The sequence below is a fragment of the Mytilus trossulus genome, chromosome 7, assembly GCF_036588685.1.
Source record: "Mytilus trossulus isolate FHL-02 chromosome 7, PNRI_Mtr1.1.1.hap1, whole genome shotgun sequence".
Classification (NCBI taxonomy): Eukaryota; Metazoa; Mollusca; class Bivalvia; order Mytilida; family Mytilidae; genus Mytilus; species Mytilus trossulus.
This window is the reverse complement of record NC_086379.1, coordinates 74040635-74058753: the sequence shown is the minus strand read 5'-3', so window position 1 is coordinate 74058753 and position 18119 is coordinate 74040635. Positions and strand designations below refer to the sequence as shown.

At 31.8% G+C, this 18119-nt stretch overlaps 3 protein-coding genes across 3 annotated transcripts; 1 reads left to right on the top strand and 2 right to left on the bottom strand.

Annotated features, from left to right (window-relative positions):
- Positions 1 to 691: 691 nt before the first annotated feature.
- LOC134725786 (protein Wnt-8a-like) lies at positions 692 to 10313 on the bottom strand. The gene is made up of 6 exons (XM_063589935.1): positions 9929 to 10313; positions 6190 to 6280; positions 5293 to 5419; positions 2735 to 2860; positions 1854 to 1996; positions 692 to 1421 (listed from the first exon to the last, which is right to left on the bottom strand). The coding sequence occupies exons 1-6, from the start codon at positions 10003 to 10005 to the stop codon at positions 924 to 926; spliced, it is 1062 nt and encodes a 353-aa protein (XP_063446005.1). The 5' UTR covers positions 10006 to 10313; the 3' UTR covers positions 692 to 923.
- LOC134725787 (uncharacterized) lies at positions 3189 to 5224 on the top strand. Its single transcript, XM_063589936.1, has 3 exons — positions 3189 to 3420; positions 3540 to 3938; positions 4457 to 5224. The coding sequence occupies exons 1-3, from the start codon at positions 3267 to 3269 to the stop codon at positions 4645 to 4647; spliced, it is 744 nt and encodes a 247-aa protein (XP_063446006.1). The 5' UTR covers positions 3189 to 3266; the 3' UTR covers positions 4648 to 5224.
- A 5152-nt stretch (positions 10314 to 15465) lies between the features above and the next one.
- On the bottom strand, positions 15466 to 16542 carry LOC134726666 (carbohydrate sulfotransferase 9-like). Its single transcript, XM_063591077.1, has one exon. The coding sequence runs from the start codon at positions 16540 to 16542 to the stop codon at positions 15466 to 15468; it is 1077 nt and encodes a 358-aa protein (XP_063447147.1).
- Between the last annotated feature and the right edge of the window lie 1577 nt (positions 16543 to 18119).

The following is an 18119-nucleotide window of genomic DNA, read 5'->3' as shown; positions in this document are numbered from 1 at the left end:
TGTGTTGCATTGTCATTTTGTTTTTTGTTGCACTTCTGTGTTTCTGTTGTTTTGTTGTTTTCCTCTTGTGGATGATGTGTTTACCTCAATTTTAGTTTGTAACCCGGATTTGTTTTCTCTCAATCGATTTATGACTTTTAGACATCGGAATACTACTCTTGCCTTAACACAACATTTTAAGAGTAAAAGTACAATTTTCAGTATAACTTACGATAAATTTTAATGTTTTTTTTAAAGTGTCGATTGATTGAAAACTATTGGAGGAGCTGATTACAAAAAATTACCCGTCTTTTATAAATTGTGATAAAAAATGATTAAGTTTCCAAGTAAGATAAATAATGAAAAAATCGTCAAACAATTCCATAATAGCAGGTTTACAACTTTAACATGTGTGTAAAATTTCTATGATGTTTCACGGACGTGCATTGAAAACTGTAAGAGTAGAAGTTTACACACAACTGGTACTATCTTTCGTGCAAATAAATCTCAAAAGTTCCAAAGTCTTGAAAAACAGTGGAAAATTCCCCAAAATTAATATAATAGCAGGTATGCAAATCTAACAAGTATTCAATCGTTTTTTAAGGTTTCATGGATCTAGAATAATAACTGAGATAGGAGTTGATACTATGAATTAGTTTCGGACCAAATAGTTGCTACATGTATATGGCATTAATGAAAATAAAAACTAAGAATGATTTATGTCTATTTATAGAAATAATAAAATATATAAATATAAAACAACAACAACAAATATAATTAACAACAAAATGGCATTGTCATGTTTGTCAGGTTTTTTTAAAAATATACATCATACCTCACTGTATGAGGTGGCATTAGTTATAGAACAATTTTATCGTTATGCTGGAATAGCAGTTCTCAGTTAACGAATAAGAGATCAGATGATAAATCGTCAAGAAATAGTCCTATCTTACACAATAATAATTATTTTCCCTTGTCACACATTTGTCACATTTCACCTTACAACACCATCGAAATTTACAATTGCATGTGTTGCTAACGTCCACTGTCACTTTCTTCACTTTATATCCACAAGATTTACATAAAGTTCGACAACTTTTTCTTTCTGAAGTTGTCATCGCATTTTTATTTTTACTACGCATACACTGTCGACCTTTTGTTCCTTTTATGTTCATTACATGGTCTTCTTTACAGTAGTTTGGAGATTTCTGTAAAAATGCTAGTTGTTTTTTTGAAAAAACGGCCAATTCGCGAGTTCTCGCGTCATTACCCTGACGTAGTTGGCCGTCATAATAATTGACAAATTTAGCCTTCTTGTAACGTTGTTTTAAAAACTGTCCAATTTCACGGAAGGTCGCGACTTGTTGCCAGCATGTTCTGATCGAACAATCTCCCGATAACCCATGACATTTACACACCATTTTAGTATTCCTTCCAACAGCCTACAACAATAAAATGAATGTAATGAAAAATAAGCAAAATTCAACATAAACACCAACTTGCGATACTAGAAGCACGCAAAACTTAATACTTGTACTGAATAACTCCAACACTCTGTGTTGTGCAGCACCAATGAATTTGTTTTACTATAAATATAAAAAAAAGATTTTTTTATGAACTTCTGGTAGTCAAACAGTTGATTAAACTATTTTGCATAGTCAAACAAGAGACTAAGTTCATAGCATCTACAAGCAAAAAGTAAATCAAGACCTTGTTAAAAACTTGAAGCAGAAAACTAGGGTTAAAATACAAATTTTTAAAGTAAGACTGCATGAATGGTTCAAACCCATGACTTGTAAAAAATAAGATGAAATTGAATAAAAACCATGCAATACATAACGAGGATTTCATAGAGTATCTATATTAACACTTACCTGACGTCCTGCGCCATAGTTTTGTAGCTGCATTGCAGCATTTTCATTCTTTCCAGAGGTCAACCCTTTCAGAAACTTGTATGTTAATTCGTCTCCAAACTTGATGTTATCACTACATCCTCCCCACTTCCAATTAAAGCCGCCTGTCAAAAAAAAACATACGTTAATTCTCTTTCAGGAACATTGGTTATTCATAGATATGATTATAACGGCTATATCGTTTTAGTCCTACTTATTCAAGACGTTAAATGCAATAAGAAACTTCGCTTAAATACTGAAGAGTTGATAGTTTTGCTGTAGAAATCAATAGAAATCATTCTGAAATATTGAGAACCTAATAAATGAAAGTAAAAATGTCGGTTTCACTCAATATTTTGAGATGTTGCGAATGTGAAAAACGAATGGGAAACTTTGATTCATTTTCGATACTTCAATAGTTGTTGAACACAAAAACAAACGAGACCAAACTATACGCAAACATAAATATGGAATATTTTAAATGGATTTACCAGCTTTAATATAATATAATAAACAGCACAAACAAACATAAATCAGGCCGTCAGTTTTTTCGTTCGAATTATTTTGCAGATTTGATTTCGTGGTATTTCATAGCTTAGCGGGATTTTTTTTGCTCATTGTTGGAGGTCGTACGGTGAGTGATATGTCATTTGGACTCTGGTAGAGATATGTATCATTAGCAACCATACCACATCTTCTTAATTGTATAAACATAATGACGTTGATCCAAATCTTCTTTTATTAGCCATGCCTCTTATTCATAACACAGATGGTATCGGACAAAATACACTTCCATCAACCTCCAGAGAGGGCAGGTCCTGTGATGAATACATATATTTCACAATACTGTAACCGGAACTTACCAGTTTGTCCATTTCTGGAATTATCACAGGTGCAGAATGTTTCCTGTCCAGAGCTACACTGTTGTGTAACCACGTGCATTATTCCAGCTGCGTTGATAGATTGAACAAAAGCAGCTTCTCTGGTAGCTGAAATAGAAACGATTTTTTTCATTATAAAAACACTGATGTGTGTAAAAAGAATAACATTTTCATTTAATTTTGTGATATATAATTTATGTCTTTAAATGTCCGGTTGATTTCATTGAAATTTTAGCAGATGTATGTTTAAAAACTCTCATATTTTTTGCTTGTTGAATATTAATGTACACTATACTAAAGTATGTTTCAAACTTTAAGATCAATGTTCGAATATTGAAATGCGTTAATATTATTTCATCCCAAGTAACATCCTAACTATAAACTATTGGACTAAAATACCCCTAAGGAATTAGTAATTTGTCATATTCTATGTCTTGTAAACACGATGTGTGACACATTTCTGAAGACATGTTCTACCCGGTAATCCCCTCAATAGTTACCACATTTATATTAAATGGATTTTAAAATGTGTTTTGGACTAAAAATTGGATGTTTCTGTTATATCTTATTATTTTCTCATAGTGTTGCCATTTCCTTCGCACAACATTGGACAGCATCAACCTTCGATCTACCTGTTTATGGAATTTATAACAGAAATGTACCGAGCGGTGAGTCAGGGTTTTTCTTCTAACCTTTTTATTATAGTAATGTGTCGGAAATGATTTTAAGTGCCATGTATTCTTTCCAAAATTTGAATGAACCATTAAACTTTACATCTTTTTGATAGGAGCCACCACACACAGCAAGAGTAACGATGTGTATTGGAATGGATTAGCAAAAGCCTTTGAGCAGAATCCGGAGGCAATCATTCAGGGTATAGAGGATAGTAGAGAACAAATACTAAACAAGAAACGCCTATTTAGAGACCAGTATGGGCGCCAATTTTTATGGGATCCTAGATCTGGAGCCATTCCAGTTCTTCAGCACAATCATGTTAAGCATGACGTACAAGCTATTCCTATTATGTATTACGACAGAGTTACTGGGTATCTAACAAGCCATCCGTCTCGCCCAAGACTACAATTTCTGGTCCCCAAAGAAGGGTATCTTTTACGGCGAAATCGTCACCCGAATGTGGAATGTGACCCTACTGTAAACCCTATGTTGTCCTTTGATGACGGAGGAGGTAAATATATTGCAAACGTGTTTTAATTATTATTACTTTTTAATTGTTGACAATTTTAACCATTGTTACAGAGCCTATTCGAAATCGGCGTTTACTCACTACAATCCACTACCAAATGTAACTTGCTCAACTCGGTTTTTTCTCTCAGTTGTTGGAGCTTCTTTAAAGGATTTAAACATTTTCAGTTTAAAATGTTTTGCAATATTAGATGCTAATTCAGAAATGTCTGGATTTTTTCAATATATTATTCTTGTACTATTTAAACATTACCGTGTAAAGGAATTTAAAATATCTAATTCCCAATACCGCGGTACCATTGTCTCCCAAACAGTCGATATAGTTGTCGTTTTTTATAACTCATTCTACATCATTCTAAATCTTTGAGAATATTCTCCAATTTATTTTTATCATTTAACAAAAAAAGAATGTTGGCAGCATGAAATAGTATTGAGTGAAATCTTTTATTCCACAATACAACTGTTTAAGTTTATAACCCTATTTGTTTTAATCCATTGCAGAAACAAGAGACCCATGTACGGGCAAGGTAAAGGGCAAACAACAAGCCGAGTTTGGACTAACAGCAACTTCCGGTATGGCAGATGTATTGTGCGCGTTTTGTCAACATATCAAAAACTTGCGATGTATTTGGCAGTTTTGTTCACATCCTGATGGGGTTTACAAGATAAAAGTTAGTGAGAACAAAGGATAAATACGATAAAATATGTTTTACATATAGTGAAAGGTACAAGCATTTGAAATATGGAGTATCGATATATCGGCTGGATCTTTGCGATTCAAATGGAAGTACCACTTCTCTTTTACATGTGAATATTCACTCAAGCTATTCAAATAATGTTCATAGACAAGCATCAAATATTATTATATGTAAGACTACTTCATCCGTATCTTGTGTAAACTATAATTATTACAATCTGCTTAAGTTCGTTTTGGCATTTTGTATAAATCATTATTAGTTGAGTTTACAATATTTTTATATAGCAGGTGTCGGCATATATTTATGTTAAAATTGGTGATCAGTACAACCTTTATTTTGTTGTGAGGTGCAAGTAGCAAAAATTTATGATGAAGACATTCAATTGATTTCAAATAAGAAGCGAGCAAATTGTTTCATTTTTCTAGCATAAAAACTGTTAGTATTGCATTCCTCTACATAACCCATTGTTTGGACTTACATGTAAATCATTTTCATCTTCCGGAACAGGCATGTAATATTTGCCACTAGACGTTAAACAATCAACAATCAATCAATATATCATTTTCTAGTATATGATACTATTATTATCTGTGTTTATTCAATGCATATAAAAATCTACAGTGTTATTACAAAACTCACCAAAATCTTGATCAAAGGGTGCTGTGTCTGCAGGGCAATTCCATCTTTCCCATTTAAACTGGTGTTGACATTCTTCTTGTGCTTTTAATGTTCCTTTTCTGACACTGTCCAAAATTTTTGCCTCAACCTACAGATACAAAGTCTTACCATATTGACACATGTTATGCTCAATTTATTCACTTAGATCAAAAAGTTAAAGAATGGACGGATTTACTTGCAAAGGAAAAGTTGTTTTTGTTCTTATTCAAAATTGATAAAAATTACTGGTGCATAATTAACCTCTTTTAAATTTCGAGTTGGACAGCCTCTGGTCTTAAATATCATAAATACTATTTCCTATTTGACTGTCAGCTAGGTCATGCAGAGTGCAGAAAGTGTAAAACATAGTAAGTTGGTAATATCTTATAAATATTTGAGAGAACAAAATAACTAGGGGAAAGGTAAACAAAAGCTGTTGTTATACTTTTCGCAGTCAATGTGATTATATTGTAAGATTGGTAACTTTTAATGGAGTAAATATTTTTCAAATTCTTATATTTTCATAAATTTAATAAATTGGCGACATTTTTTTGCTTTTGTATGAATAAAAAGACAAAATGTGTCATTTTTCAAAACAAGTCAGGAATCGGTGGATTCTTCGCACTATGTACACCCAGAAACAGACAGTCGGAATCCGGAAAAAGGAGTACCAATCTCCTGTCAGTCTTAAATTTAGTATTGATACGATAGAAAACAGTTTAAAGAATACAATTGTGTGTTTTCACAATGTCCGTTTTCTTAAGCATAACAGTCCCAATCCCTAAATATTCTATTTGTCCCAATACAAATAGTCATAATGGATTTTACGAGATCTATAAAGAAAAAGCAGATTAACAGTTTACGGAGAACAATGCTTACCGGGTGACGGGTGAACAAGTCAGGATTCCTGGTATAGTTGGTTGATGTTAGTCCGACCTTTGGTCCTGCTATTAGAATCTCATTTAATGACCTGCAGCGAAATAAATTGTTAAAGATCAATGGGATATAGGAAGTCTATATCTCTTAACTTCAAGATTAAATAAAGACGTTTTAATTCTATTGTCACCATTGTCGATAATTTTTAGTTCAACCTGGTACGTTATACGATGTTATATGCATATTGTTATAAAGACAAGTCCGATTGTTCACAAACCAAAATATTTGATCAGGGATGAAATGCTATCTTATTCAAGGGCAACTATGTGACAAAATGGACGATGTAATATCGTGCACATTTGAAATAGGTTATATTATATTTTATTCAATATGTAGATTTGTTGGCACGCATGTATGTGATGTTATCTGTTTGTTATTGTCTTCGTTTAACATAAAAGTTATTTAACAAACGTGTCATGTAACTGTGTTTAGATCAGATAGATGGCCCTTGCTTGTAAAGTCATGTCATTCCCTCATTCCATAGACCCATTTGCGTGAATATTACTATTAATGATTTACAATCCACAAAAATGCAGCAGTTGTTACAAATAAAGCTAGAAAAAAAATGTTGCAAGTTTGTCGCGATAAAATCTAAGATTGGTGTTACTAACAAATTCTCTAAATAATTAAAATGTTTTAGGCACGCGAAGCTTCCTATTATTTAAAGTTTGGCATTATGTTACTATGTTCATATCAGCTTTTTATAATAGATTGTTCCTAACATTGTAATTAATATCAGAAAAAAACATCAATAAACTACAGCAGAATAGTTCTCATATAAAATAAATGTAATGCTGATTTTTTTTTAAAGTCTTATCAAATTTTACTGAATCACAATAAATAAAAAAAATCACCAGACAGTTGAACATATATCATGCCAATGGTCAAGACTCAAGGGAGTTGAGCAACATTTAAAAAAGGTTACTGCCTAAGTGTCCGTCCCACGATGGGCATTGTGTCAACATCGGTTACTCTTTCAATAGATTATTTTGGCATTGTTGTAATATTTTGTTTTGTCGAATTGAATTTATCTCTATATGTTAAAACTTTGTGAATCTATATAAATGATAGCAGTTACTGTTTTTGAGTTTGTCGGTGTGGTTGTTATTGAATTGTAGAAGAGCGTTAGCTTTCAAATTACTAACGCTCTTCTACAATTCAATAACAACCACACCGACAAACTCAAAAACAGTAACTGCTATCATTTATATAGATTTTTTTTTAAGGCAATACATGACAAAGGCAACGCAAAATTCCATAGAACAGTCATGACTAAGGCAACTTAACAATGCATAGAACAATACATACATGTAGTTTATACAACAACAAAAATAGGCCAATAACTGACAAAGGCAACTCAAAAATGTATTGGACATTCCTTGACCACTAAATCTCTAAGCAAATTTCCTGAAAACAGCAACTAAAAAACCCTTGGAGAAAAAACATGACAAATACAACCAAAACCAAAAGCCAGTAAAAGGTTGAGCACACTGCAAACATTAGAAAACTATAAATGTTTAAGCTTAGTCAGCAAGTCAAGTTCAATAAATGGAGCAGGAAATACTGTTTACTTCCAGAGCACATGGGTGAGCCGCCGGTTTTTTTTTGGGGGGGGGGGGGGGTGTCGTGTTGCTCAATCTTTGACCTGTGTTTTGTGTTTATGTAAAATTTGTCTCCTCGTTTTGTGCTTTTATTCGACCAATGGTTTTTGTTACTCTTTTGTTATCGTCTATCTTTTTCAGTCGACATTAATAATATACTGCCAACCTCTTATTTGGCTTTATGACAAAACAAGTGCAGACAATGACAGTTGGCTGAATATCAGCCATGAAAAGACACTTGACGCAACAACACTTTATTTTGGACATCAACATTAAACGATGAAATTCTGAATTGCCTTTCTATGAACAATGACAAAATGATATAATGTAACTTTATAGAATACAAATTTATTCAAAATCAAAAGTTATGAGCAATCGTAAACTGAGCATATAAATGATATACATAAATCCATAGATGGGGTATGAGTGCCAATGAGACAACTCTCCATCCAAGTCACAATATGTAAAAAGTTAACACGTATTGATTAAAATAAAGTGCAACCTCTGTTTGTTAAAAGTTTTGCCCTGCAATTTCCTTTCAAAATGGAGAACTATAAGCGCTGACAGTTACTTTTTTTTGGAGAAGGTGAGTGATATGATTGATAATAATAATAAAATTAAATAAATTAAATCCAACTTCGAAACATATTTTATGGGGAAAAAAATCAATAATAATGTGGGTCATTTTTTAATCTATTCTAGATTGTTTTATTTCAATCTGATTTCATACGATAAAACTTCATTGGTGGCAAAACAAAAATTAATTCTTACTCTGTTGAAATCCGTACAAAAGTGTAAAATGCTAAAAACCAATATTTGCATGAAGAACTGTCATTATATGTTTTAAGTTTTATATTGGTATAATCCACAACCTTATATACTTTTGTGTAGATTATCGACGAATTAACCTTGGAGTGCATTATTTGGCATGAAAAAAATCAAATATAAATCAACAAGCTACAGCATTTTTAGAATGCAGCAATCAGTCATGTTCAGTCATTGTATTAAACAATGTTGCACAATAATGCTGAAATCCTCATTATAACAAATGAACCCGATTTTTGTACAAAAATGCTGAAATCCTCAATATAACAAATAAACCCGATTTTTGCACAATAATGCTGAAATCCTCAATATAACAAATGAACCCGATTTTTGCACAATAATGCTGAAATCCTCAATATAACAAATGAACCCGATTTTTGGACAATATTGCTGAAATCCTCAATATAACAAATGAACCCGATTTATTCACAATAATGCTGAAATCCTCAATATAACAAATGAACCCGATTTTTGCACAATAATGCTGAAATTTTCAATATAACAAATAAACCCGTGTTTTTGCACAATAATGCTGTAATCCTCAATATAACAAATGAACCCGATTTTTGCACAATAATGCTGAAATTTTCAGTATAACAAATAAACCCGTGTTTTTGCACAATAATGCTGTAATCCTCAATATAACAAATGAACCCGATTTTTGCACAATAATGCTGAAATTTTCAATATAACAAATAAACCCGTGTTTTTGCACAATAATGCAAAGCCAACAATACATAAAAACCAAGATTCACACTACTACCAACAATAGCTGTTGAATTGTGCACAATGTTTGATATAAAACTATGAATGTTGAAAGAAAAGTACCAAAGGAAAATCAGTGGTATCAAAGACAGGCTAGATTAAAGAAAAAAGGCTGATTTGTTTAGGGGGAAGCCATAACGTAGACTGGCTGATCTTGTCTGTTACAGATATTCTCTGTAATTTAACATAAGGCTCGAATAAAAACTATCTTACTATATGCTCCAGTTGAAGACAAAACTTAAATAAAATATTAAAAAGCAAAATCTAAACCTAAACCTAAAAGACAGGAAAAATATATATCAATAAAGTTTCATTACATTGATTTAGTTCCAATGAAGAAATATAAAGAATAAAAGATTAATTAAAATGATATATCAATATCTAAAGTTTAAGATAGAAAATTAAAAAAATATATAACAATTCAGATGTTTATCATGAAATGATCACAAATGCCAAATAAAGAAAATAAAAAATCGATCAAATTGACTTACCATGATTTGGATGTATAAATATTAAAAGAGCACACAATAAATAAACATATCCACGAATATGAATATGAACGAATCATCTTTACGAGCAGTTCAGATTTGATGTTTTATCTTGAGCGAAAAAAATCCGTAATAATTAGTTGTAGTTCCGTATCGCGCTTTATTAGGACAAATGAAGATTTGCCCTCCGGAAACACAAGGGTTAAATTATGACAATCGAAGAAGCTAAAGATTCAATGCAGTTTAAAATCCTTGCTTTATTCAAATCATATCGTATAACAGCTCATTCATAAAATGTGTCGTTTGAACGAGCAGTTAAAATGTCTATGAAATTTATCCTGTCCGATGGGGTATAGAACTTGTAAAGATTGATGTCACTTTAATTGATAATGATGTACAAATTTAACACTGGCAGTTTTATTTTAATTTCAATGTCAATTATATGCATATAAAACAATACCTTATAATTGACCCAAGGCAGGTGTAATGGTGTCGGTTTCTCTTCAGAAAACAATACAAGTGGACCACAGAAGAAAAGTTAACACAATCCGTTAATATTGTGTCAATTAGTTCATGGTTCATTATTTGAATTTCATAACAACAATATACGTTTGCCATGTTTGCATTGATCATAGGTACGACTTTCGTCAGCAATACAAAATTATATGGCCTGTTATACGAAATCGAAAAAAAATTATCTATTTCCTTTTTACAATAATTTTGAGTTTGTCTGTTAGCTTTAATGTCAAATTATCAGGTTGTCGATATTGTATCAATTGGTTGTGATGTAATTGTTTGTTTTATAGCATTTTTGTTTTCTTATTTACTATATTTTATTTTCATACGCATGTTGTTTGTTTTGTTTTGTTTTATTTTGTTTGCTGTTCGTACTTAAAATAAAAAAAATAGAGTTTTAACCATCGATCTCAGCTTTGTCTTGCATTCATACAAGTAAACTCAACTTTCACTGATCTTTCTTGAATACCGACTAGAGGAACTTTAGAACACAGTGGTAATTTCCGATGTTATGACGTAAACATTGGATAAAACGTTTATACCGAAGCACTGACTGACATGTATTGCAATAATTGTCAATGCAGGTGCTATTTCAATATTTCCAAAATAATTTGTTTAATGTGAATCTTACAATAATTTAATACTTTAAGTAATAAATATATCAACAATTATAATATCAACGTGTCAGTGAAAAAAGGATATTAAGTCAATTCTTTAGAGAATATATGAATGAAAACGGTATTTTAAAATATTATGCACTTTTAAAAATAGTAATTGACTAATTATTTTTTATATTGGTCCAATTTAGCAGAAGAATAGTGAACAGATAGTTTTGATGAGATAAGAACGTCACTTACCTGGGGGAGGTTTAAAATTTATAACTCCTTCAGGTAATGATAAAAATCTATATTATATTAGATAACAAAAAAATTTACAAATATTTACAATAATTCTTTTGAAGTTACGTATCGGTCTATCACCAAAAGTGTGAATTTAAACCGAAATTGTGATTATAGATATGAATGACATTAAAAGGGCAAAATGTCCAATAAACATAAAAATTAATTAGTTATTCCATGTATTATTAATTTTTCATAACTAAATCTGACGTAATATCACATGAACATATTTTGTACAAAAACACATCAAAGAGACAAACCTGTTTTTTTTTACGTTTTAAGTTAATTATTTGCGGTCATATATGTAGGATTGTCACTTATATATTGCATTCATTGCCGTCATTGGCATCCTTATTGGTCATCTCTGTTACTTTTTCTCTCTCTGAAGAATGACGACTCATTTAAATAAAACTATTTCGGCATTTGTGGTATATATCTGTATGCTTTAGATAATGCATTAAGTTTGTCATAGAATATACATTTGAAGGATTTTGGTTTCTTCAAAATATTGAAAATATTGAATTGTAGAAAAAGAAATCCAATTTGAACTGTGATTCAGACATTGACTTTTAATTTCAGGGGCAATTTTTACAGTCAATATGTTTATTTCTCTCAATAGTATTTGAAATGTTTCCCAAGTGTCATTCTAACAACTTGACAACAATGATTTCTGTTTCTATTAAAGGGTGTCATAGAGCTACATGTTACTTCTGCGACACCGAGTCCGTTATTTTAATACAAAGTTATTGCTCTAGGATAAACTGGGGTGTGCGCCAGTCGCAACGATTGTTCACAATATTAAAAAAAAATCTGTGAAGTGTGTACAATTTGTAGTTTCAGTCCAATAATAAAGTTAATTTCACTCAGCAAGACATGATCCTGTCGAATCTAATTGTGTTTTGCACAAAGGGTATCTCTCTGTTTTCAGTCATGATCAATGCACATGGAAGCTTTCTCAATTGAAACTGGTATGCTAAAAAATTCGAGTGATGCCATTTGATTCACCTCAACTATTTCAAACCGCAACTGATGCATCAGTGAGAATGTAAGAACAATGAAGAAATATGTATTCATCCTGTTTTAACTTGATGTTTATCTCTCCTTTGTAACTCCATTGTTTGATCAAGGGGAATGGGCAACGGCATTTAACTTCTCTTTTAACACATGGCAAGAGTAAAATCTCTTTGTTCTTACTGTGGTATAATATGGATAATGCACAGCTAAGGTGTGCATTAACTACCTCAGATAAACTGCACAGTTCAAATCTATTTTTACCTTTAGGGGCGGTTCTTGGATTTTGAAAGGGGCGTTATTCTATCAAATAAAAAAAAATCCCCGAGTGTAGCGAGACTAAAGACAATATTGACGATTTAAAGCTAAAACACGATACTTTGTCAAATCCAAGGGTTAACGACCTTTTCGCCCCCACCCCTTGAAATTACGACAAAGTTAAACTTCGTACAAACATCGTAGTTTCAAAATAGGAAAAAGAAAGGTTTCTCATTCCTTCATTTCTTTTTATCTAAGCTGGTACATAAACTATTTTATTATATTTTGTGGACAACGTAAATCTAAATCAGTGTTTTAAAGTTATTTTTTTTTGTTAATTTCTGCCCAAAAAGAATTGTATCTAAGAATATCCGAATATAATGATTTAGATTAGTTTCAGATTCAATGGAATTTATAACGACTTTTTGAATATCCGAATATAAAGGAACTATTTTAGGATTGAATTTAATGAGGACCATATTTAAGTTTGTTTTAAAACAGGGGGATTAGATGGAGATCAATCAGACTTCATTTAGATGGAGGTGTCTTAAAAAGTAATACAGAAGATAAAAAGAAATTGGGAAGGGGGGGGGGGGGGTTGCGGGGAGTAAAAGGTTTTGAAAGAGAAACGTATTTTCTGTTTATTTAACATTTTAAATTTAGGTAATATACCGGTAATATCTTCCTCGGTTCCTTTTCTCTCTAAGCATACCATTGAGGGAAAGAAATTCAAAAGCAATCATAGTATTCTGATTTAGGGAGCTACCATTTGATTTTTAGGGGGGCTAGGATGATAAAGTTTTTCCTGCATTTTAGCTGTAATCTCTGTCCTGCCTTTTTATTTTTCACTCTGTTCGGTCCTGCCTTTTTTTTTAGTTTATCCTGACTTTTTTTTTTACCTAAATTGTCGTCCTGACTTTTTTTGCAAGTGTCTCATCCTGCCTTTTTTTTTACTCAAAACTGTCCTGCCTATTTTATTTGAAATTTCATCCTAGCCCCACCCCCCATAAAAATCAAATGGTAGCTCCCTTAAACTCAATAACCCTTGCAGTTATGTTTTTAATTCATACACCGATTCGAAAGTACACAGTTTGTGAAAGTCTTAATCGTCACCAATTAAATAAAAATTGGGAATAGATTTAACGGAAAAGATAAAAAAAAAAAAATATACCATTAAATCGCAATTTTAGAATGAGTCTAAATATGAAAAAAAATATTAATTTTAAACTTACCAAAGTCGTATTTTCGCCTTGCTTTAACCTACAAGAAACTTTCCTAGGATCCGTGGATTGCGGAATGACGTCAACATTTCTAAAACGTTCGCGTAAATTGATTGCGTCATGTGTTAAAACAGTTATTGGCCAATCAAATCGGTATATGGAATTTAATCTGCACAGCACGAGATGACACAATAACCCGAACTCCTACGTCGTTCGGGTTATTGAGTCATCTCGTGCTGTGCAGATTAAATTCCATATACCGACTTGCTTGGTCAATAACTATAACTTAATCCGTATTAAAGGATAGACGAAAGTAGACTGGTACGCCCTTGAACTCTAGAATTCCTAAATTCTCGCCCGAATTGCTCGTGCACTTTCCTGTGCAAAAAAAAACCAACCAGATTTTCTCCAGCAACCTCTTTATTTTTCTTTTCTTAATTTTAAACAGAGTATTTCTTTTCCTCGAGTGAGTTTTTGAATATACATCTAGTTACGTAAAACTGTTTTCAGTGAAATTATATATTTTTCAATTTGGGTTTACGTGCTCCCTATAAAATATTATTTTTATTATTTGTAGTGGATCAACTTTCACCAGAGACCATGATGACGTAGGAGTTAGTATCTATTATAAAGGTCACCATATTGATACAGTCATTAACTACGAGCAAAATGAAACTGCATCGAAAACTATAAAAGTCCCCTGATTCGACAAATGCAAAACAATTCAACCGTAACATCTGGTCTATGGTAAAGTAACTAATATGAGGATGGAGAAGAGTTTGAATAGTTCATTTTGAATTGTCAAAGACAAATTATCATATAACGAATTAAAGCTGTTCTCATGTTATGTTAGTCACCAAAATGCAATTATAGACTACAGTTTGGGATCTACAATATATTTTGTGGAACTTATGATTATTAAAGAATTTGATCGTACTAGGTTGTTTTGTGAATGCTAGGGATTTTTACAAGATGCAAACAAAAACCCTCAAGTTTAAGGATGTACTTAGGTGATCTTGGGTAAAATTAAATAAATCGTTGAAGAACTTAAAATTTGATGCTTTAAGCTGGAAGAGTATTATTTAAGGTCGATCATAATAAGCTAAAATATTGATAGGTCATAGCGCTTCGTTTCGAGATATTTGATGTATTAATTATGGCGGGAAAAGGCTGACTCGGACTTTTTCTTATCCATTGGTATTATTTGGATCTAAAATGAAAAGAAAGAAAATCAAGAATATGCTTAAATTTTGTTAAATGACCTTTTATGCGCTATGTCTTATATGAAAAAATAAACGGCTGTGATGGTGCAAGATATTTGACCTTGTATCGTATGGAAAAACACCAAGGAGTCTGAACATCTAACATAAATTCAAAAACCTCACCTAAATACATCATTAACTAGCTTAAATATATAAGAATATGTGACGGTCCCTCCAATTCTGGAAATATAACAAAAATATAATCAATCTTAAATGCACTATTAAATTTTGAAAGTAGACAAAAGTACGTAATTTCATTGGACTTACATATATTTTGTATTGTTTATACATTTGCAAATTCTATCGTCCGTTTTCAACATATATATAAAGATATAAAGACAATAAGCTAAACGCCTAGTTGAAGTATTTTATTTTTACCATTGAGCTACACTGTGTTCTGAAATATTTTTGTTCTGGAATATAGATGCAGGGTACATATTGTAATCAAATATTTTAAAATCTATAATAAATACCTTTGCTAATTTCTCTAAAGTCTGTAAAGAAATAGTGCTATAAGCATAAATAAGATGTTTTCGTTTTTGTGATCGCAAGTCAAATTTTTGTGATTGCTTAAAAGATTTGATAAAGGTTGACAATAATTTCTCTTCTGTAATATTTTCTGCCTCTGTATATGAAAAAGGCAAGTTAATTTCATCCGCTATTATTCCCCTTAACTGAAGCTTTCGCCACGTCCTTTTGAGACTCTCTTCAAAGCTTAAACATTTTGAAGCTTCTTTTCTGAATTCTATAAAAGTGTGACTAACATCATAAATAGCATCAACGACTGATTGATTTTTAAAATTCTGTAAAACCGGTATATATTGTGTTAAATTTAGTTTTTCCAGTATGAACATAACGTCGTTTTCAAATGATTCTATTTTACCAATGAAATCATATTGTATGTGACAAGGAAGGCACAATTGATAAGCTGGAATAAAATGAACGTCACGTTTGATCTTTGGATTATTATTAGAATGAATAATGTACTCTACAAACTCTTTAAAAGATACATCATGTCCACATGTATTTGTTATCTCCCTTGCTAACCTGGTAGCAGGAATGCCTATTTTGTTCCAGTAATACGGATTAGGAGAGTATAATTTGTCAATAAAACCAGAAAGTAATCTTGTATAGGGATTTCTCACAAATATAAATTTTGTAAATGACTTCAGTAAACCTAGCACTTCCAATAACGTTGTTTTAGATAAATCCACATAGTAAGAATTCGCTAGTTCTGGTCTTATTCGATAAGGTGTTTGTATTTTGCCTAGCTGTACATATTGAAGTAAACGTCTCCAGAATGTTGATCCAGCCTTTTCTATTCCACAGTAAATGAATTTATAAGCTTTGTTTGGTTGTAGTTGGCGACGAAACATTCTCTCTGATGTTTTAATCTCCATATCTCCCAAACTTTTACACTGTGAAAGCTGGTGCAGATATCTATTCGTCATAACTTTACTGGTGGAGTAATCAACGTTGTTAGTCTGTATAACAGAAATAAAAGAGAATTAAAGAGTAAAAGTAACTTAAGGCCTGTTTCACAAGTTATTGTTAAAAAAAGAAGATGTGGTATAATTGCCAATGAGACAACTCTCCACAAGAAAAGAAAATTACACAGAAATTTACAGCCATAGGCTACCGTAAGGCCTTCAACAATGAGCAAGCCAATTACATAGAGGCGACGTGGTCCGGTACTTGTACATCACAACAGCAAAACGGGCAGATCCAAGAGTACTCGCATTTACTAACAGCTAGTTCAAAGCCAATAATAATTAATGAAAACAATCATGCATCTAAGACTTAATTATCAATCAATACACATCCAACATCCAATGACTTTAGTGTTCAGACGTCATAAACAGTCATAGAAAAAAATGACATTGAGCAATGCCAAGATACAGGAATCGACAGATTGTAGATCCATGGAAGTGCATATGTATAAAACAATAAAGCTTAGTTTGCTTTTAATTTACTGATAGCAAAATCAACATAAATACCAATAAAAACAATATTCAAAGATTTTATGACAGTGTTGAGATGTCAACCTTTTAGAAAATTAAGTTTTTAAAAGAGCGATAAGCTTACCAGGATCGTTTCTAAATCTGTCAAATTAGTTACATTAGGTGTTCACAAGACATTTATTTTTTCCTTTTTTTTGTGACAATTTACACAAAATACATTGGATGTTGGATGTGTACAGATTGCGTACGGATATGTTGTACTGTTACACCACTGTCCCATGTTAGGGGAGGGTTGTATGAATTTAAACCCACCACATTTTATATATGCACATCTCAAGTCAGGAGTCTGTAATTCAGTGGTTGCCATTTATTGCTGTTCTTCATATTTGTTAGTTTCTTTGTCTCATATTTGTTTATTGCCGTTTCTCATATTTGTTTATTGCTGTTTGGCATATTTGCTTCACTTTTTTTTTTTTTTTTTAAGTTTGTTCTTGTGTAGTGCCGTTGCCATTGTCCACGTTAGGTTGGTTAGTTGGCACCAACAAACTAGTATATCTCTGCTACAATGTAGCCTAGTGGTTTTCGTTTGTTGCTGTCACGGCAAGATTTTTTGTTGATCGCTCATTATTTTGGACACAAATTATGCCGTACGTTTTGTCGTTTGAATTTCAAACTCAATTGTTTCTCTGTCATTACCATAATGGTTTTAAATGAGACAATATGTAAATTCTTGTAAACTCAAAAGATCTAAAAAAATATCTAATTCTAGGTCGTTTTCTGATCTAAATTCTATCAAAACCTTCGATTGAACCACCCTTTACACTTCCGTTCTTGAAAACCTATATAAAAGAAATAACCAACAATGTGTCCTTTCCATAAAAATTGTTTCATACGCCACACATTTATTATTATTCTTTAATACAATTTGGCATATTTGGTTCAAGATGAATTAAAAAATAAAACATGCTAAACAAAGAACATTTGATCAAAATGATTGAGTTTCTCAATGACAATACATTTGTTGTATTTAGAGGTTGAATTTCCAGCAGGTTGTCGGCATTCCCAGG

Excerpts from the sequence above, each read along its gene's own strand:
- LOC134725787 (XM_063589936.1), top strand. The coding sequence starts at position 3,267 with ATGGATTTTAAAATGTGTTTTGGACTAAAAATTGGATGTTTCTGTTAT. Across the intron at positions 3,421-3,539 it reads TAACAGAAATGTACCGAGCG|GAGCCACCACACACAGCAAG; the intron begins GTGAGTCAGGGT and ends TCTTTTTGATAG. Across the intron at positions 3,939-4,456 it reads GTCCTTTGATGACGGAGGAG|AAACAAGAGACCCATGTACG; the intron begins GTAAATATATTG and ends AATCCATTGCAG.
- LOC134725786 (XM_063589935.1), bottom strand. The coding sequence starts at position 10,005 with ATGATTCGTTCATATTCATATTCGTGGATATGTTTATTTATTGTGTGC. Across the intron at positions 6,281-9,928 it reads ATTTATACATCCAAATCATG|GTCATTAAATGAGATTCTAA; the intron begins GTAAGTCAATTT and ends ATTTCGCTGCAG. Across the intron at positions 1,422-1,853 it reads ACTATGGCGCAGGACGTCAG|GCTGTTGGAAGGAATACTAA; the intron begins GTAAGTGTTAAT and ends TTATTGTTGTAG.
- LOC134726666 (XM_063591077.1), bottom strand. The coding sequence starts at position 16,542 with ATGACGAATAGATATCTGCACCAGCTTTCACAGTGTAAAAGTTTGGGA.